The sequence below is a fragment of the Anguilla anguilla genome, chromosome 17 (genome assembly GCF_013347855.1).
Source record: "Anguilla anguilla isolate fAngAng1 chromosome 17, fAngAng1.pri, whole genome shotgun sequence".
Lineage (NCBI taxonomy): Eukaryota > Metazoa > Chordata > Actinopteri > Anguilliformes > Anguillidae > Anguilla > Anguilla anguilla.
In genome coordinates this window covers 6,668,129-6,689,580 of record NC_049217.1, presented here as the reverse complement: position 1 = coordinate 6,689,580, position 21,452 = coordinate 6,668,129, and the positions used below count along the sequence as shown (strand labels likewise).

Here is a 21,452-nt window from a genome sequence, read left to right as displayed (position 1 = left end):
TTCACTAAATGACTTTCAGAATGTGCCTTTGTTTGAGGCCCTAAACCCCCATGGTCTTCTGCTGCTGTTATGTATTAGAACATTTCAGCAGCTGCTCATGAATGTGTAGGCTACACTGCATTAAAACTGTGTGTGTGTGTGTGTGTGTGTGTGTGTGTGCGCGCACATGCGTGGGTGGTAAGAGGACGAGGGAGGTGCAGGTTGTGAAGCAGAACAGAAGGAGGGAGGTGGGGAGTATATCACAATAGACAGGCCAAGATTGGGACAGGGATCTCTGAGGTTGGGTGAAGAGGGCGTGTAGTCTCACTGAAATTGGCATGACAATCACACACAAAAACACCGTCTTAAGACAGGAAGAGAGCGAAAGTATCACTTATGACTCAAAGAAATGATCTGGGTACAATCATTAACACCTGGTGAGAAAATTAAGGGACACATTATTCACCGTGGCAGAGAGAAGTTAATAAGTGACATACTGAACCGCCAAAACTGCACCTCCTCATAACAAAGATCTTCAAAAAAAAAAAAAAAAACAGGGTGTGGGGGAACGAGAAGGACAAGTAAAAAAAAATCTGTATTTTTCCAGTCTGTTTGTGCCTCATTCTTTTCAGGCGTGCAACCGGAGCGGGCAAACACATAAAAAGGCAGATCAAATCAAATACAGAATCAAGACATACATATTCAGGTTATCTGTGCAAGCCATGCTCACAAAATAAGGAAGAAAAACAGCCAATCTGAGAGGGGGCGGGGGCGTGGCCAAAGAAACAGAGCCTAAACAGAGAGAGAGAGAGAGAGAGAGAGAGAGGGAGAGAGGGAGAGAGGGAGGGAGGGAGGGAGGGAGGGGAGAGAGAGAGGGGAGGAGTGGAGCTGAAATACTTACTCACTTACTCACTCCCTTTTTCTCATTCTTCTCTCTATGGCACTGGGGAGTAAACAACGCACTTTCAAAGCAATAATTATCACAGTGGAACAGAAGGACCGGTTTCAGTCTCAGATTACATTGACTTGAAACTGCCGGGAAAGGCACCTCTTCCTCTCTATCCATTGTGCTTGTGCCTATTCTGACAGCTGAGAACTGTTCTTGCCATCCGTGTCAATAAAAAAGTACATAATTTTCCTGGAAAAAGAAGAAGAAAAGAAAAACTCTTTTACTGTCCTGCCTGTGGATCTATAAGTGAACTGAAGAAACTGAAAGCCTCATCTGCTACTTCCCTTTATCTTTGGGGGAATTCTTGGACAAGTCCAGACAGTAGAATCTGTAAGTATCCATTTGACTCCAGTGTCTCTGACTCATCTCCATCCTAAAATGCAATGGAATCTACAGTAAAAGAATAGTGGAACTCTCCAGTGTAACTACATTTGCACACAAAGTTAGTGTCTTTATATTAACCTGCACTGCTAAATGTGTCTGTTTGTGACAGTAGAACAATTTAGCATGTACCAAAGCAAGTAAATACATCCAGAGAGCGACTATTCACTGTTCAAGCACTGCACAGTTATACTATTAATGTAAAAATGATAAATTATGACAGTGTTGTGATCTTACTGACACAAGTTGTAGCTAATAACACCTGATTTAAGTAGGATCACTTAATATCGCTGTCACTTGCTGAACGTCACCTATTTTTAAATAAAATATAAAGATATTGCAATGCTTCACGTAAAAAGTAAACATTTTTATAATGGTGGCATATGGTAGTATATGCGGTTTGTGTTAGAGATGCTGTGGGGCGCTTTCTGTTTCTCCTCCTTTCTCTCCTTCCCTCCGTTCTGATTGAACACTGTGAGAGAAATGGATAGAAAAACAGGCTGAAATGCTGAGGGAGGGAATGAGAAACATGCCTCATCCTGATACCGTACACTGGCGCTGAGGAATGACACTACTGTCAGGGTGGGTTCCAGGACGGGCATACTTTGGCTGCCAGTTCTGACGAAGTATTGCTTAACAGCGTTAGGCAAAAACAAAAAAATGTCTTTCATCACCTGATCTAACATCTGAAAAAAAAGGCGACATACTCTCTGTCTTCCTGCATTTGTGATCGAAACCGATATTGCAAAATGACAGAATGGGTCGGTAGTTTCACACCAGTCATTCTGTCTTCTGTTTCACAGTTAGCCAGCACGTCGTGCGTTCCGCAGAGAGCTCACTTTTAGTGGCAAACTGAAAGGGAAAATATTCTGCAGTTTAGCAAGTGTCTGCCATTGTTATTTCACTCCATTCTCTCCCCAATGTTCCCTTACCCGGGCCTTCAACTTTTTTTTATTCCTCCTCTTCTTTAGATTCGTCTTTGACAGTTGTTCATATTTGGTCATGAGTCCCCGACCTCCTGTTCCTGCGTTTCCTCATTAGTTTACCCACTTTGTCAGTCCTGTTACCCCTCCCACATACCTAAGTACCACATACCATAAGAATGATGTCATCACTCATCTCAGCCTCCGTCACTTACTCATAAGAGACGTATCATTCAATCCCTCCATACCTTTGAGTTTTTGTTGAAGTCTTTTTATTCAGGTTTTCATATCAGAAGTGGCAGCTGTACAACAAAAATAATTATGCAAATAAAATTTTATGCAGTATCAACACTCTGCCAGATTGACTTTATACACACAGTGATGTTTCAATACAAATATTTGCATACGGATCCATCCATCCATTATCTATACCCGCTTATCCGGAGTGGGGTGGGGGGTGGGGGTGGAGGGGTTTGGTGGGAGGCAGGAATACACCCTGGACCGGCTTGCATATGGATATACTTGCATATGGATATAAGCTTTAATTTAAAAGAAAAAAAAAACAACCGCAGAAAGTGAGAAAAGGAAAGAAATTGAACAACAAAAATGTTAAAACAACCAGAGGAAGGGAGAAACTATGAAGTTGGATGTTGAAATGTTCAAAAGCATTATTGTGCATGTGTGAGCAAGGCTACTGTACTGGTATGCTCTGGTCCACAAAGGGCTGCCACATCAGTAAAAAATCAGCTCTCATTCCCCTTTAATGAGAATTTTTTTTTTCAAGTTGGAGATGCTGCGTCACATCTTACATAAAAATAAAATGCAATGGCAATCTCTGCTGCTTCCAAATAAGTAAAATCAATCGCCTTGCTAAGAGTGCAACAAAGGAAATCATATTATTCTGTGAAATTGTTAGGACTAAATCTTAGCTCGAAGTACAGCCAAGTGAGGGTTTGGATCAACTGGTCTCTCTAATGCATGATAATAACTGGAAGATGTTCAGCCATTATTGTAATATACTGTACATGGATAGGCACAAAACACAAGTGCCAGTGATGTTAGCCACAACTCACATCAGTCACATGAAGGGTCAAGAGTTGGGTACATTTAGGAGAGCTTTTGCTTTGAGAAATGCAATTGATGTACTACCTTAAATCAGAAAAGCGCATGTCTGGCTCATACTGAAGTTGAATGGACTTGTGCTTACTCCTTACTCCAAAACTAATCTGAAATACATGGTCCTAAGTCTTTAATCCATGCTGTCTTTAAGTGTTCCAGGGTGTTAATACCAACTAAGTCAGATAGTGTTTCATAAATAGTGGATATACCTCCTTTGAGTACAAGGGTTAAGTAAATACAAGGACTCCATAAGTGAAAAATCTGGTATGTTGGGGAAAGATGTAATGTTTTTCCTAATAAAATCACCTGAAAAAAAATGTGTTTGTGGTAAATCAAATTTGTGTTTTAACTGCTGAAAGGATGAGAAAACTTCATGCTGGAATAGGCTCCTGCACCCCCCACGACCCTGTTCGGGAATAATCAAGTATAGATAATGGATGGATGGATGCATGGGTGGATGAGAAAACATTATCCATGAACAGGTCCCAAAAACAGTGCATACATTCTCTGTGCCAAATCTGGAATGCTATGTCAGAGAGAGAAGGAGCGAGTGAATGACTATCAGCAGCAGGAGCCTGAACAGAGCCAGCAGAAACGCCTCCTAATCTAAGAGCAGGTTTTAAGCGAGTGGGAAACAAGTTATTTATAGAATGAGAGCACGGAATGGGCAATTCTGAACGCATCACTGCAGGTAAAGAGGAAGAGGAGCAACTGAATACCCAGCCGCACAGCAAGTTACATCATCAACAGCAAAGTTGAAAATGGGGCAGCCCCCTTCTCCCCACAACCTAGGGTCTCTGTAAAAAGATTTTTCTAAACTGAGATAAAAAAAAAAAAAAATTCTAAATAAAATATTACATGACTTTGTCTAAATTCTTTGAAAGATATTGGGATACATAGAAATAAGAATAAGAACCTAGGAAGGATATTCATCCTTACAATATTGAATCGGCCTGCTATTGAATGTCTTTATGCATTTATTATGCACCATCAATGGCTGGTCTCCAATAATATCTTGTTTAAACTGATCTTTTAATAATATTTTCCCTCTCAGTGGATTTAAATTAAGTTTAAACCTGGTTTACATTAAGGTTAAGTGCATTAACCCTTTAAGGTGTACGATAACAGGTGTGAATGGAATTTCTCATCTGAACATGAATGCTGATGTAACAATCACTACTGGTGATTAAAGGCAATGGAGTTATAGAACACTAAAACGCTTGAAACATTCAAAAACATTCCTGAAAAAGTACCTGAAAAAAATGTGTTTGTGGTAAATCAAATTTGTGAAATTTTTAATTGCTGAAAGGATGAGAAAACTTCATACTGGGATAGGGTCCTGCACCCTCGCGACCCTGTTCGGGAATAAGCAAGTATAGATAATGGATGGATGGATGCATGGGTGGATGAGAAAACAGGGCTGAACATAAATGATGATGTTTCATCATCACTGGATGCTTCATCCTACGTAATGACAGTCAGTGCAGCACTGATCTTTCTTTCTTTCACTCTCACACCTGCAGTCATGTCCGGTCCTTCCGGTGCTGCTGTCCGGGCAGCAGAAGAGGCCACGCCCCTGCAGTCGGTCCCCGGCTCCGGTCAACCGTCGAGCGGTAAAAATGAAGCCCCCAAAATCCGTCGCAACGACTACAGGAAGCTGGCCGTCGCCAGCATCATCTGCGGGCTCTCCTGTGTCGGCATTATTGCTTTGATAAATTCTGTCAAGGTGAGTACGTTTTTTGGGACAGGTGTGAATATGCCGGTCACTCTCAACTGTGTAGCAGCGCAGGGAAAATGCTTTGCTGCACAGTATTGCTTTCCCCAAAAATAAGCACAGTGAAGGTAATGGAATAACCCAGCAAAATGCACAGTTTCAGTCTGAATTTTGTGAATTTCCTGTGCTGAAATGGAATAGACCTTACAGTAGCGGAAAGTAATATTGACAAAACTCTCTCTCAAGTCTAGACTGATACAGAGTAGAGGGAGTGGATTACATGGATGTGTTGATCCAGTAACTCATACGTCAAATAATAGAGCATTTAGACGGTGCCTGTTCTGCTCTGAAGCATGTGAAAATGTTAAGGCTCAACATTCACGGAACCTTATATCAGAGGGATTATTTGCGGTTTAACTGAGACACAAGGGTAATGCAACCCGGTGAACACGTAGGCCACATTGTTTCTCAAAGCTGTTTGAAGGAAGTCCTCAGCCAAACAGAAGCACTCTACTGCACGTGTTATCTACGGACCTCCATTTTACACAACCCACCAAATGTTGTAAGTTTAAACCTGGCATGTGGATGACATGCAAGACTGACGATCGCAATGACACTGGTTCCAGCCTGACAGTGTGCTTCAGAGGGAGATCCTTGCTGTGTGTCTGGGTTAGTAACACGTCAAACATTTTGTCCTCCACCACAGGCACGCGAGAGGGCTTCGAGTGACCCCGAGAGCGCCCAGATCTACGCTCACAGAGCCAGGCGGTGCAGCCTCATCGCCTTCGCGGTGTGTTTCGGACTGCTGGTCTTCATCCTGTGCCTGATGGCGCTGGTGTCGTACCTCCTCACACTCATAAACTGATCACAGGGCGAGGAAACCTGCCTGTGGATAACATTAATACTGACCTGCATCTTTTAAAAATCTTCCAGTGAACACTGTTTCTATTCCAAGACTACAGGAGACTTATTCAGACGCGGGCTGAGGCAGAGGGTTGAACAAACTCACTATTCCATCTGACTTTATTTCAGCACACGTGTAGCCCAGTGAACTCGACTATACTTGCGTAACTACAGGACAGTGTACACGGCTGGCAACTTTGGTGCTTGTACATTTTGCACCCCTTTTCGCTCCAGTTTTTTGTCGGCACTCATTGCAGCATTCCCTTCAGGAGAGTGCAGACAAGCGTAAGCTCGCCTCGAAAGCATGTGATGTCAGCCAGTCAGGCTCACACACACACACACACAAGCTGGAGGATCACACATGCATACACACACAAGCTGGAGGATCACACACACACGCACACACACAAGCTGGAGGATCACACACACAAGCTGGAGGGGGGGGGATCACACACGTACACACACAAGCTGGAGGATCTCACACCCTCGCACACACACACACACACAAGCTAGAGAATCACACATGCACACAAGTTGAAGGCTCACACACGCAAGCAGGCGGATACAACTTCCTGGGCAGCTCAGCAGATGGGAGAGCCTGATCGAGGAGCATGTGCGAGGAGGCACAGTCATCCCCGGGCAATGCTACAGCCCACTGAGTGTTGCACTAAAAGGCTGCTGGCCAGTCAGCACTGGAACAGTCCGGATATGATTCCAGACCATGGGGCCCGTCCATGCACTAGAACAGTGCCTTAACCGATACCAGACCATGGGGCCCATCCATGCACTAGAACAGTGCCTTAACAGATACCAAACCATGGGGCCCATCCATGCACTAGAACATTGCCTTAACAGATACCAGATTGTGGGGCCCAGCCACAAACTGGAACAGTCCCTTAACAGATACCAGACTCTGGGCCCATCCATGCACAAGAAGAGTGCCTTAACAGATAGCACACTGTGGGGCCCATCTATGCACTAGAACAGGGACTTAGCAGGATAAACCAGCAACCACTGATACTAGCCAGATTGAAATTCTCTTTATAAGTAGCTGCAAACTTAATTTTTCATTCAATATGGAGAAAAACAAACCGCTTAAGTGGTCATCTTGGCAAAGACATTTGAACAAATGACCATAACAAGGTAATTAATAAATATGCTGTTTAATGGATACTTGTCATTTACACAAGCTACTGAAATGATGAAAATATAGTGGTGTTTAAAAACATAGTTACAAAGATCGAATTAAAAAGAATACACATCTAGTATGCTACTAAAATGTGCTATCAATGGTTGATTTAGCAAAAAACTTAAAACAAGCACATGGTTACATTCTATTTTGTCATTAAGTTATTTTATATTATTTTTTTCATGTTTTAATGTTGTGCTTTTAAAGACTGTATTGCATTTTGTAAAGGTTTTTGTAATAAAATAACTAAATATCCAAGCTTGCATCCTGAAGTACTGTTCAGTTTGTGAAATATTGCTACAAATATTTTAACATTCAAGATGTTCATTCGTAAAATTAAAATTGCCATATGCAACCATACATTTCTATTCATTGCTACTCCATAAGAAATTATAAATGGCAGTCATGGAACAAAGTGTAGAAACCATAAAAATATCACATTTATTCAACAGTGAAAAACATCTAAACAATTATTTTCTCCTGTACATAAACGACTGCACAAAGTAATATTCATATACGACTTGGCATTATTCCATATTTCAGAGAATGGACATGAAACAAAATGGACGTGGAATTAAAAACTTCAAGCTTGGCCTATGACTAACAGAAGTGCTATTTCAAACTCCACTATAATAGAATTCTACATAAAATTTTTACACAAGAAAAAAAAAAAAACATTCATAATTGAAGTGAAAAAATGCCCTGGACTCAATGACCAGTTTTACAGCCAAAGAATATATTTTTTGACTTGATAATATAAAAAGCAGACCAAAAAAAAACATAAAATAAAATAAAATACTAATATCCATACTGACAAACAGCCTCCAGTGCAAAGCAGTTAACCCATTCTGGTCTCCTTTGGAGTCCCTGTAGTCTGGGAGCAAACGGAACAAATGAAACTTTTAGGAGCTCTGCACCAATCAAAAAAGCCGCCGGGATCAAAGCACTGGCCATCGAGCTTACAGACATTCCCTCAGACTGCCAGCTCCCTCCACCCACGGCCGACACCGTTTGCGGTCACAGGAACCGTGCTGAATGGCGGTTAGCGCTGTGCTAAATGGCAATTAGCGCTGTACTGCGCAGAATGGCCGTCAGCGCTGTACCGCGCAGAATGGCGGTTAGCGCTGTACCGCGCAGAATGGCGGTTAGCGCTGTACCGCGCAGAATGGCGGTTAGCGCTGTACCGCGCAGAATGGGAGTTAGCGCTGTACCGTGCAGAATGGCGGTTAGCGCTGTACCGTGCAGAATGGCGGTTAGCGCTGTACCGCGCAGAATGGCGGTTAGCGCTGTACCGTGCAGAATGGCGGTTAGCGCTGTACCGTGCAGAATGGCGGTTAGCGCTGTACCGCGCAGAATGGCGGTTAGCGCTGTACCGCGCAGAATGGCGGTTAGCGCTGTACCGTGCAGAATGGCGGTTAGCGCTGTACCGTGCAGAATGGCGGTTAGCGCTGTACCGTGCAGAATGGCGGTTAGCGCTGTACCGCGCTGAATGGGGGTTAGCGCTGCGCGGTGCCTAATGGCGGTTAGCACTGTGCTGAATGGCGGTCAGTGTTGTACCGTGCAGAAAGGCGGTTAGCGCTGAATGGCGGTCAGTGTTGTACCACACTGAATGGCGGTTAGCGCTGAAATCTGAACAGCTGTTTGCTGACTGCGACAGTCCAGTGTTACACTAGGAGGAAGGCTGCAGACTGAGGGACTGGGAGGAGGGAAGACCAGTTAACCGGTTCATACATCAGTGCATCTGATAATTACATACAGTCAAAGACCCTGGTGCACACACAAAAATCACCGAAATAAGGCAACATCAACCAAATTCGCAAATTATCAAAGCTGTGCACCTTTTGTAACATACATATATACATATCTATATGTGGTACACCCATAATGGAAATATAAACTCTTTATAAGATTTTAATAGAAGATCTGATTACCATGGACACAGTAAATCACAATAATTAAATCATTATATTTAATTAAGTTATTCAAATGAAATTAATTACAGAGAATGAAGAAATGGACGGAACATGATGCCCAGGGATTAAAGAATCCATCGCAGCCGCAGGTGCTGCTTTGAAATGACGGGCAGGTAGAAAGGTACAGACCCTGTCATCCACATCCAAAGTGCTTAAAGACCCTGTTCGTTCAGTGCTAGCGCTAGAGTAACCCACCCAGCCCGGGAGCCCCTCCCCCTCGGGCCAATGAGACACAGCACGGCCCGGTGGTCACGCAACACGCACACAACATCGTTTGGGACTCGAGGACTCTTGATTGGCTCCCGGGCTCACGGAGCCGCCTGGTCGAGAGCCATCCAGGCGTCCAATTGGTCGAGCTTGGAACACAGCAGCGAATCGAGTTCCTCCGCGGTGCGGGACGGTGCGTCTTTAGCTTTCGGGGTCCCTCTGCGCCGGGTCCGGCCGACCGCCGAACTGTCCCCGGTCTTCCGGAAGGTTCCTTTCCCCGCCCCTGCCAGAGCTTTCCTCGGTTTCCTGGCCACACCCAGCTCCGGGAACTTGACCAATCGTTTAAAACGCCGGGAGCCAATCAGGGACAGCGATCCATCGCAATTGCTGGTTGGAACCTCAAATATAGTTTCTAGCCGCCTAAGTATGGGGGGGGGGGGGGGGGGGGGGCAGAGAGGGAAAAACGTGTTTATGATGGAGAAGTGAAAAAACACTTACCTGTTCCCTCGGTGTGACAGGGCTGCAATTCTGGCCAAGACAAAATCACGTCAGCGTCCTTTGTATGCCCTTGTATGCAAAACTGAAGGGTTTCAAATAAACCATTTGAATTACTTCTGAATTTCAGGCAAGCCATTCAGCTGATGTAAAAAAAACACTGCACTGCACAACTGCGTTCAGCCCACAATCTGCTTTTTAAACCTTTAATCTCTAAATTGCACAGTTTGCTATTTAATCTGGTCAATGAATCAAACCCACAGCTTTTGTTACAAGGCCAGTTCCCTGGCCATTATATCACACTGCCACCTATGACAACATGAAGCAGACTGAATATGAGGATTCACAGTAGAATACATAACCACAAAACAGAAATGCACCACCGACACACACACAGTAACCCTAGGGATTTCTCACCCTTCCGGTGGTTTGTGGAAGTTCTTGTTGGTGTAGATTTCCTCCAGGCTGAAATCCTTCTTCTTCAGCCTATGAAACACAGGCAACAGACACACAGTTAGTGATGCACTTAAGGAAGAAAATCAGCACCTAGATGCCTTTGGGTACTTTTTCTCAAATACAGCTCTCACAAATGAAATCCAAGCAAGTCATTTCATACACTGGGTAGGGATTCATCGACAGCCACAGCCCATGAAGCAGTCCAAGGAGACTCTTATGTAAACAAATGAGATGACTTTTACTCAAACCTTGGACTGAGGTACTTGCCGTAAGGAAAGGTGCACAGAGAGGTTTCCCTACCTGACAGGACGGGGGAGGCCCATGGGTGTGAGGTTGGTGGGCGGTTTTGGGGGAGTTTTGCGGATTCTGAAGCGGGAAACCTTGCCCCGCTCAGCTTGTGTCGCACTGCCAGCCTGCGTGAGGGAGAGTGAAACAAGCTCATGACAGAGAAACACACAGCCGTCTGTATTTGTACAGCAACCTTCCTACGTGCCACAGAGCCCTATACACAAACGCACAGAAAAAAATTTAAGAAATAAAACAGAATAAAGAAGATGCAAAACAAACTTGACAGCAGGAGGCCTTAGACCAATAGACCACAGCAATGGGAACATCCTAGGTTCTAAGAACTACTAACATTAACAGAGGGAATGTTAATTTCTCTGGCCTTCACAACCCTTCAGTCAATGATGGGGAAGCAACTTTACTGTAGCAACTAGCTTCGGCTAGTTCCCTATAAGAATATAACCTTAAATTTTGCTGGACACTAAGGTTGTTAAGGTGCCACGGTCCCACGGTAGGTCATGGTGTATGTATCTGATGGTTACTGCGCTTTTGACATTTAAAAAAAAACAACAAAAAAAAAAAAAACAACTAGAATCGGTCTATTAAGTGCCCAAATAGGCTATATTAGCGGCAAGCAACCATGTTCCAGGAGATCTACCATCCTGCAAGTTATTTCAGCCCTAATTTGACACACCTGACCAGAAATTAGCAGCTCAACAAGATCGCTAGCTGTTGAATGAGGTGTGGTTGGTAATGGTTGGAGTGAAAACCTGTAGGACTGTAGATTTCCAGGAACAGGGTTGGGCAGCCCTGCTCTAGCAGTTGAATGAGGTGTGCTTTGTTAGGTTTGGAGTGAAAACATACAGGGTGGTAGATCTCCAGGAATAGGACTGGTTACCACTGGGCTATATGCTTAAATTAATTCCTGCTTCCATAACAGGTGGCCTGTTCATGTGTTTTTTATTTACTGTATGTTTATTTCTTAAACCATGCATTTATTTGCCATATACTGTCATTTTGAGAACTGCAAAACACATGGTACCAACATACAAATTTTCGGTATCACGTCTATGGGGTTTTCCATTATTTTTGTTAGCATTAAGCTAATCTCTAAAGCGGCAATTAAGCTAACTGGATGCACTGTTTATTGCCCAACTCCTTGGTACCCCTATTTGAAAACAGCTGTTGACTTACTGCAGTTCAATGTAATTGTCCCAAAGTCCAACAAGCTGATGAGCACCATTTGCTTATAATTTATGTTGTTCTTCTTCCAATTCTCGACTACCCAACGTCCACAAAACTTCTAGCTAGCAAGTGAAACAAGTGCAAGGGATAAAACGTATTGCAACAGTAAACGTCATCTGACAAGGTTGTTACAACAAATTTTTCTTTCAATTTTCATCACCCATTTGTGTGTTTTGTACATGGCCGCATAATACCGTGAACAGGGACATTTTTGAACAAGGCTTTCACATTGTTTTCACAAAACTGTTTCATCGTCCAGATAGACCACGGTTCCCATTCACAGTCATGTGCTCCATAGTTTGAGATCAAAGTGTTCATACACACACACACACACACCTAGCCACAGCTGCAGTGGGAGGTTGGGCTTCAGATTCCCTGCTACAGACAGTTCACGTCACACCTATGCCGTTCACACCTTTAAAACAGAAGATCCTACCTTAATTTCAGAGTCCGAGAAGGATTTTTCATCCCGCGGCTCAACGGTTTCCTGCTCTGGAGTGAAACAGATCCCCTCCTCCTCGTCCTGCTCCTCCTCCTCCTGCTGCTCCTGCTTGCCCTCAATCTCACCATCTACTGGCATCTGGGAGGAGACACTGCAGCACCAGAGCACAGTCACGCCTTACACACCAGAGCACAGTCACTCCTTACAGCATCAATGCAGTCACCCAGTACACACGCCTTGAAATGAAGATACATACAATATAGATGATATAGCCAAATTAATATCATAGCATTGGTATACCACTCACCCCTAAGCCAACAGGTCATCAGAAAATTCTGTATTGAAAATATCCTTCATTGCACAAAAAGAAGTATCCATTCAAATAAAAAAAACAAATAAACATATACAAAATGATATTTTTTTTAATTTTATAAAAAATACAAAATGTGCTTCAGTATGTGCCTTAAGACAATATACTGAACCACATTTCCTATGCACATAAAATGTACCCATAAATATAAAATCTTGATTAAAAAAGGGAATTAAAAAAACTAAGCTCTTTAACAAAATTAAAAGGTTTAATGAATAAGTGTGTAAATACCCATAATCATAATAGTAACTGAATTTAGAACTGAAACAAGGTCATTCATACCTCACAACTGTACATCATAATAAATTACATTTGCTTGCTTGAAAAATGTAGCCACAGTTACTACTAATGTAAACCGTTCTCCCAGTTTTGGCAGTTACCTGCAAAAAGAAGAAACGGAGGCAGTGGATTGGCTGGATCTGGGGAGGGCACAGGAAGTGAAGTCCGGGAGCAGGCGACAGATCAGGGAGGAAACAGAGGAGGAAGTGGAGGGGGTGGCGTCACTGGAGGAGGACAAGGTGACATCACAACTACAGGCGCTACTACCGCTGATGCCGCTGCTCGAACTGCTTCCCTCCTGCTTCCTGGAGAGGAAGGCCAGGGGACTCGAGAGAAAGCAGGAGGCCAGAGCGGTAAAGGATGTGGAGGACGCAGGGGAGCCGGGGTTGTAGTGCTGCCCTCCCCGTCCGGTGGGGTACACCTCCTTACGCAAACACAGGGGGGCGATCTCTCTCTCCACTTCCAGGCTGCAGACCGTGTGCCTGCGAGTGCGTTTGGCTGAGGAGGGAGGCAGAGGAACGGGGAGGCAGTGATGGAGAGGCGAGGGACGATGCCGGCCGTCTTTCAGGAGGGAGGGGATCTCCGGGCAAGAGTAGCTCCTCCGCAGTAGCTCGCACTCTGGCTTTTCAAACGAGTCGGTCTCCTTCAGCTGCTCACCTTCGACTGCGAGGTCTTCCTTCCGCTCACACCTGCCTCTAAAGCAGGATCTGCCTTTCCTTCTGTGGGAGTCTTCCGCCGTCCTCATCCCGTCCCCTTGCTTCGACTTCTTCCCCCTTCTCCCCTTTGGCACTTCCTTGTCGATTAGCCTGTGCACCTTGACAGACTTCAATTCCACCTCATCGTCAGCTTCAGGAAGCTTGTGCTTGGAATTTGTTGTTTGGGAGGAAGAGGACGCGTGTACCGTTTCTCCTTCCTTGCCTGTCTCTCCGGTGCCCCCTCTCTTCCTACCGACCTGCATTAGTGTGCACGTTCTGGGTTGAACCTGGGATCCAGTGTCAGCATGCTCTGGCAAGGACCCCCCAGGTTGAATGCTGGTTTCCCCCGATGCTGAATCTTCTTGGGGCTCCAGATCGCAGGGACTCTCATCTGACAGTGCCGCTTTCCTTTCCAGCTCCATGTCTACAGTCATCTCCCCCTGAATAAGCTCTTTGTCGGCATGATTCCTTAGCTTGTGTCTTAGTCTCCCAAGTTTTTTCCTGGTCCTAGGCTCACTTTCTTGGCTTGTCTCACTCTCTTTGGGCACTTCGGATGACACAGTAGTTCTGTTTATATCACCTTGGATCCCCTCTGGCACAGCCAGACACTTCCCATTCAGCATCGGATCCATATCCATTCCTGGGGAAAGTTCCCTCTTTCTACGCCTGTAATGCTGACGTTCCCGCCTTAGGCACTTAGGTCTTGCATCCTCAAGCTGAATGTCCGATTTGTTGATTCCAGCAGCATCCTCCTCTTTGCTTCCAGTTTCAGTGGTTAATGTTGTAGAGTCACACCTTGAGTGGTTTGGAGAACGTCTAATATCCTCGAAGGCAATCGCAGAACTTCTCAATTTTCTAGTTTTGAAGCTTGAGCCATTTTCACCTCGACTCTTTGCTCTAGTCGCAGTCATACCGCAGTCTGCGCTGCTGTTACTGGCGCTACAATCTTTAAATTCCAGAGATGATCCCACCACAGTTGGCATAATCTCTGTGGACGGACTTTCTACGTTTAGATTGTTCCTCCGGCCTCCTCTTCCTTTTGCTTCCATCCAAGAGCCTTGACTGTTCTTTCTAATTACTCGCCTAGAACTGAGGGACCCATGAGGGTCTGTGTCTAAGAGTTGGGAAACACAAGTCCCTGTGCTAATACTACTGTTCTGCTCTGATCTTACCTCTTCCCTGGCTTCTCCACCTGTTACTATCAGTAACTCTCTCTCTTTCATATCATCACTTTTTTTCTTTCTCATCCCCTTCCCTCGTTTACCGCCTCTTACAACTTTTAATCTTTCACGCATCTCAGGGCTGCTTCCTGGGCAAGCCTGTGGTTCTCCCAGGCTTTCTTCTGAGAACACAATCCCTCCCTCTCCGTGATGGTCATCACGGGGCTCCCTCAGTGAGGGCCGAGCCTGTAGGGACTCCAAGGTTTGAGGTGGAATCTGCACAAGATCTTGCTTTTCAGGTTCTCCATCCCCCTCTGGAGTTCCTTCCAGATTATCCGGCAGCACCCGAACTGAAACTTGACCAGGAGAGCATGTGGTGGTGACAGGGGTCCTGCTTGGTAATTGAGGAACTCCACAGTCTTCCAGCGATCTGTGCATTTCATGTGCTGCAGTACTCTGGCAGATAGTCAAAGATGAGCCATCTTCATCTGCCCCCAGCTGCCTATGTCTACCCCGCTTAGCTTCGAAAGACACAGGATGTGTAAAGTAAAAGGACGTGCTTAAAGCACTTGAGCTGCCACTGGCGTTTTCCTCTAGACCAGGAGGTTGTGATGTACCTTCTATGGAGCACTTTTCCTCACAGGCCTCATCTGAAGAAAGTGGGGCCTTTTTAGGGGAAATGTGAGTGAATAGGTCAGATGAAGATGATCGTTTGAGTGGACGACCAGGAGAGGGCTTACTCGGAGAGGGGGCTTTAGCGCACGCCTGTCCCAAGTGTGCCCTTTTACCAGTCAAATGTTCTTTTGAGGTATCTGAGCACAAACGGGACCAATGCCTGGTTCTGGGGGAGCCTGAGGGAGAGGAGTCCGGGCTGGTTAGGGAACCAACTGGGTCCAAAGCCAGAGGAAGTTCGGTTCTGGGAAGTTGACTACATTTCCCAGAGCGAGGAGACTCCCTCAGAATCTCTTCCTTGCTGCTAGGAAACGAGGCACAGACCATCTGTGTGTGTGAACATACGTTGGAATTATGTTTCTCTGCATGAAGACTTTCTTCCTCTTCAAAACTGACTCCGACTTTGGTTTCCGTATCAAAGTTCAGTTTCCGAACAGAGGGGTGTTCGTGGATGACACGCTGCGTTCTCTCTGTGCCAGAGCTCCATGCCTGTGCCAAAGAGGTTAGAGGCTGATGAAGATCCCCCGACAGTTCCCCCACCTCTGGTCCTCCACCGATCTGTCCCTTAGCCCGAGGTGAACCTGAATCAGTGCTACCTTCACTTTTACTCTTTGTTTGCAACTGTCTTTGCATATCCTGGCTTTCCCCTGCACTTTCTTCTGAAAAGTGTCCATTGTGGCTCTCAGTGTTGCAGTTGCTGCCAGTGACACTGTCTGGGCAAAGGGTCTGGAGGTCCAAGAGTGCATCGGAGGGTGCCGAGGGCAAAGTGGGTTTGAAAAGTCGAACTGGGCTCATGACTATTTCCGTGAAGCTGGCCATCTTTGACTTGAATGACTGTAACAACGGACCAATCACCCATCTCTTCACGGTAGGTGGGCTTTCAAGAGGTTCAACAGGTTTGATTACCGATTGGATGGGCTGTAGGTCAGGCCCTGTTTCTACTGCTGATTGGCTGGTCTGTAGGTCAGGCCCTGTTTCCATTCCCGATTGGCTGATCTGTAGGTGATGCCCCGTTTCCATTGTTGATTGGCAAGATTGTAGGTCAGACCCTGTTTCCATTGCTGATTGGCTGGGCTGTACATCAGACAATGTTTCCATTGCTGATTGGCCAGGGTGTAGGCCAGACCCTGTTTCCATTCCCGATTGGCTGGGCTGTAGGTCAGGCTCCAGCATCCCCGTACTGCTCTCCTCTATGCAGAGTGTGGGAGGGGTCAGCTTCCCTGTACCCTGGTGGCCCCTTCTGGTTTTCTTCCTGCAGTGCAGAGAGAAAATGTTAGTAACAACTATGCAAGACTATCACAATTCTACAAATGTGCCTTTTCACAGGGGAATGGCATGGCCACTGCATGAACAGATGGCAAAATGAGAAAATAATTCTTCCCCCACCCCCCCTTGTTTATCTTCATTTCATCATTTACATTTAAGCAGCAATGATGGACTTGACTCATGCCATTTAAATAGAAATGATTTTTTTCATGAGTTCACAAAAACAGAATTCTTTTTTCATTTTCCCCAGCGACATTTGGTTGTGATGGCTGCATCAACGATCAGGCAATCACATTCAAAGTAGCGGCAACAAACGTTTCTGTAAAAAAAACAGCGCTTACTTTGTCATTTCTCTCCCAGTTTCCGCTCCGGAACATCGTTCCTGTGAAACACAGACACGCGAGCTGCAGTTTACTGGGGCAAATCGTTCTGGCACAGGAGCAATAGCTCAAGGACGGAACCATGTGCTCATTACAAAACTGTCCGCCCTGTCTCTGTGTTGGAGCACTGAAGTGTAAAGGTTGATTGACTAATTATTCACTCAATTAAACCCGATATTTAATTACTCCATTAGCCTGAGGCGGGCTTGTAATTCAGCGGCACAAACATAAAGGCACGCGCAAACAAGTCACTACGTTTCTGACCAAGATAAAGGGTTGAAACGCGCAAATGAAGAAAAAAAAAAGTCGTAATGCAAACAACAAATCGGGACATTCGGTGTATTAGGACCATCACTTCTTTGTGTCAATGTAACAAGCGCATACAGAAAAACCCCAGCTGCGTGTAAGGTTGCAGTGTAGTGTAGGGGTTAGGAAACTTGGCCTATAACTCTGAGGCTGCAGGTTCGGTTCTCTGGCGGAATCCTGTCCTTGTACCCGTGACCCAGGTACTTTCGCCTGAGCTGCTTCAGTAAATATCCAGCCGTATAAAATTCACTGCATGCAAAAAATATAATCTGTCCAAGTTGCTCTGGATAAGAGCATCAGCTAAATGCCTAAAAATGTAAATATACTGACTAAAAAAAAAAAAGAGACAATACTTGTATTTCAAATTTCATGTTCTGAGTTCTAAATAATAAGTCTAAGTTCTAAATAATTCTAATAATTACAAATAATGACAACACGAATTAAATGACAGGTTATTTAAGGAGTGCTTGAATTATCTGATTATCATGCCAAGTAAGTTAAAGCCAATATTGCCCTAAATAAGGAGAAAAAATAAACATTTGTTTACAGCAGAATTTTGAAAGCAGATCAAAATATAAAACAAGCCAGATGGATAAATATTCTGCTGAACTGAATATGGAACTGGGCCACATGATGTCCTGGACCAGTATTCCTGAATTTATAATTCACCACGATTAGTGCAAAAAGAAATAAATTTAGAAAGTGGGCATCAATTTGAAACGCATTTCAAATGTAAAAAAGAACATTTGACGTGCACGCAACACGGAAGCCACTGCATGCTATAGTGATCACCAAGGATACAAGCGTCCACTAAACAAACAGGTATGGCTACACCATAACATCTCTCTTATTTAATACTGACAGGAGTGGGGGAGGACAAGTCCAACCCCGCCTTTTTTCGGAATTCTGGCTCTAATACCTGCACAACACTGAAAGTGAGACTTACTGTTCTAACACTCCTCTCTCTCTTTGCACAAGAGGTCTGTCTGCTTTTCCTTGGCACACTCTCTCCATTCTCTCCTTCTCGTTCTTTGGTGACCTGCATGCGTCCGGTCCTTCGGTTCCTTTCTTTCCCTGCCCTACCATCGTATCTGTTCCTGCAGATAGGGGGAGAGAGGGAGAAAGAGAGAGAGGCTGAGTTCTGACACACAGACAAGCGGCCGTGTACAAGACCACAGGATATCCACGATCTCAGGCACCAGATTAAGTCACAGGCAGTTTAATCTGAAAGATTTTGAAACCTTAATTAGAAATTTATGCCAGGAACAAAAAAAAAAGAAAAGAAAAACACCTCTCATTATACATTTCTACACTGGGAACTAACTTGGCTGCTTGTAAACCGGTTGTGAGCTGTCAGAGAGGTTAAAGCTACAACGATTCATTGAGAGGGACAGGAGAGAGGAGGGGAGTGAGAGGAGAGCAAGAGAAGAGGAGAGGAGAGAGGAGAAGAGAGTGAGAGTGACAGGGAGAGGAGAACAGCATGCAAAGAATGCGTGCAGCAAACGGGATCTGTAATTACGCGAGACAGATTCAGAGTTTGAGAGGATACATTCAGTGCAGTGGAAACGAAGTCACGGTCAATCGACCGTGCGCGCAGTGTCAAAGAAAAACAATCAAAGAAAGGAAATCACAATCGAAAACAACCGTGCGCTGGAAACGTTGCCGCTACCTGCAGGTGACAGAAGGCAGGGAGTGGGGGCAAGGCTGGGGCGTGCTCTGAGAGGGGATGCAAACGCGAATGGGAACCTCGGCATCTCCTTCCATCGGGCAAACAATTTGGGGGTGCAAGGCGGGAGGGGAAGATATCATCCCCAATCTCTCCACCCCCAAAAGCCGTCTCTACCTCTGTAAGAATGCAAACACAACACACCAAACGTCTAGGGGCCACAGCACACGTACATGCTTGTCAAGATGCAATGGCTACGAAAGTATCAATTTTCATCAAAGAGACGAGACATTGGATAAATGACCCTACTGATCGAGCCTTGGCTACAGGATACATAACATCTTAGTGATTTGTACTCATTTACCTGTTTTGCTCCCATAGCATTCGATTTACATGAAAATTCATCACAGTGCTTCCCAATACATGTTCCTCATATTAGCTCAAATAATAACGATTCTTAGTGTCGGTACAAGCTATTCTGTAATGTTACTTTGACCTGTCTCTTCCCGAATAGTAACCTTCAGGAAACGTAGCCAGATATGGAATATTTAAGATAGCATTAGCTCCTTTCAGCACATCTTTGATTTAGGTGGGACTGTGGTTCTCAAACTCCGTGCTGGATTTAGTTCGAACCACAATTGCAATCCCAGAATTAACAAGTTGTTAATGTAAGTGCTTTTCATGATTTCAAGGATTATTACCCATTTAAGCCACATTGTGTCACAAATAGCTGTGGGTTCTATGAACGCTAGATCTCCACGTGGCTATATAGCAAACTATTAGCTATACAAAAGGAGGCAAAACATTTCTAATTGAACAACTTAAAGACAGAGATGAATCAATACGCTCATAATAGTGAAGTGTAACGAGCCAATCCAGTATTGGGTAAACAACAGCCTATGAAATGATTTAAACACGTGTGCTCAACAACCTTAATTTAACAAGCGATTGTAACAAAAGCATGTGCATGGGTCCCCAGGAGAATCAGGGATTTAGGATAACTTGCTAAATTAACTAGCTAGATCGAAGTTAGTTTAAGGTCAGCAATTTACCACAAGTGATATCATTATAGCGCGTCAACACAACATGAACTCACCCCTTGAAGTTCGTCTTCCCAATTCAGTGGTAGGCAGCAACCGATTTTAGTCCGTTTCTAATTAGCTTGTCTATAAGGAACAGGGCAACACTTCCGTTGTTTTTAAATTAAGAAAGTTTTATTTTGAACTAAGAACCCACGTTCCTCAACAAATTGCCAATTATATAGTAAAGTCAGCCGCTGCTAGGTTTAGGTCTAGCTAGCTAGCTGGTACTTAACACACAGCACATCGAGCATACACCTAGTAAAACAAGCTGATGTGAAGGCAAGTACCACAAACACTGGCTGCTTAAAAATAACAAAGTATTTTGCTAAATTAGCTCATGATGAAAAGCAGGAGTGATCAAATAAAATAAAAAAAAGCCGGGAAGCAAATGACTTGCTAACGTTAGCTAGCTAACTAGTAAAAAACGTGATACGCTGTATATAACCAGTTTGCTGGCTACTTATTAAAAATTCAGAAGGTTCCTGCGAAATTGATCCGGACCTCCGCCGCCTGTTTAACCATGACTAGTTACAATGTAGCTAGTCAATTATGTTATGAACAAACGTCGCTATGCACTATGTTAGCTTGGTACAGCATCTTAGCTAGCTAAGGAGGGAAATCAAGCATGCTATTAACGTTATTGTTCGTACGAAGCTATAGGAAGATATTCTCTACAATTAACGTTAAGGATGAGGAAAAGCCTTACTTCTTTCAGGTCAATAAATAATCTTGCTGAAATTGAAACATGCATATCCAGTTGCTCCTAATACACATGCAGATAACAAGGCTATTTTACGTACGTAAACATTGACGTAAAAGACATACGGACGGCGCCCAATTTTAACCATTTCATTTAATTTCCTTCTCTGCAACGCAACATTCACAACCAAACTTACAAGACCGGGCTAACAGATTCGAGGGTCAACCAATCCTCAGCCAATTAACTCGATTCAACACAACCTGCGTGTATTTTCTGCAGACCGACCAATCAACGACGTGCCACATGGAGTCTTAACCAATACGTATCTGTGAAAGAGAGCATCTTAGGTGAAGGGCGACCAATGATGGGAGGAAGAACTGGGCTTTGTCCTCAGTTGAACTTGAGCATTTGCTTCCAACCAATCAAAACGCACGTTTCAAAGGGGTTGGCGGACTCCGACAGCGAGTAAAGACGCGCACAGGAGTATGAATTAAAATTACGAGGCATTAGTTAATTTTAGAAAATTCTACAAGAACAGAAATTTGTAATCGCCACGTGAAACATAAAAATAATAAAAACAAGATTTTATAGCAGCCCATTTATTTACACATTTGAT

General features: G+C 44.4%; 2 protein-coding genes across 2 annotated transcripts; one reads left to right on the top strand and one right to left on the bottom strand.

The window, feature by feature from the left end:
* The first annotated feature begins 899 nt into the window (after positions 1-899).
* LOC118217146 (transmembrane protein 265-like) lies at positions 900-6,306 on the top strand. The gene is made up of 3 exons (XM_035398967.1): positions 900-1,258; positions 4,875-5,077; positions 5,772-6,306. Exons 2-3 carry the CDS (start codon positions 4,877-4,879, stop codon positions 5,928-5,930), a joined length of 360 nt encoding a protein of 119 aa, XP_035254858.1. The 5' UTR covers positions 900-1,258; positions 4,875-4,876; the 3' UTR covers positions 5,931-6,306.
* An 809-nt stretch (positions 6,307-7,115) lies between these two features.
* prr14 (proline rich 14) lies at positions 7,116-21,377 on the bottom strand. Its single transcript, XM_035397639.1, has 10 exons — positions 20,843-21,377; positions 20,151-20,220; positions 19,058-19,233; positions 18,335-18,485; positions 17,044-17,084; positions 13,011-16,688; positions 12,255-12,411; positions 10,589-10,701; positions 10,250-10,318; positions 7,116-9,757 (listed from the first exon to the last, which is right to left on the bottom strand). The coding sequence occupies exons 3-10, from the start codon at positions 19,195-19,197 to the stop codon at positions 9,439-9,441; spliced, it is 4,668 nt and encodes a 1,555-aa protein (XP_035253530.1). The 5' UTR covers positions 19,198-19,233; positions 20,151-20,220; positions 20,843-21,377; the 3' UTR covers positions 7,116-9,438.
* Between the last annotated feature and the right edge of the window lie 75 nt (positions 21,378-21,452).

Excerpts from the sequence above, each read along its gene's own strand:
- LOC118217146 (XM_035398967.1), top strand. The coding sequence starts at position 4,877 with ATGTCCGGTCCTTCCGGTGCTGCTGTCCGGGCAGCAGAAGAGGCCACG. Across the intron at positions 5,078-5,771 it reads CTTTGATAAATTCTGTCAAG|GCACGCGAGAGGGCTTCGAG; the intron begins GTGAGTACGTTT and ends CCTCCACCACAG.
- prr14 (XM_035397639.1), bottom strand. The coding sequence starts at position 19,197 with ATGATATCTTCCCCTCCCGCCTTGCACCCCCAAATTGTTTGCCCGATG. Across the intron at positions 16,689-17,043 it reads ACTGGGAGAGAAATGACAAA|GAAGAAAACCAGAAGGGGCC; the intron begins GTAAGCGCTGTT and ends TCTGCACTGCAG. Across the intron at positions 12,412-13,010 it reads TCCGTTTCTTCTTTTTGCAG|TGTCTCCTCCCAGATGCCAG; the intron begins GTAACTGCCAAA and ends CTGGTGCTGCAG.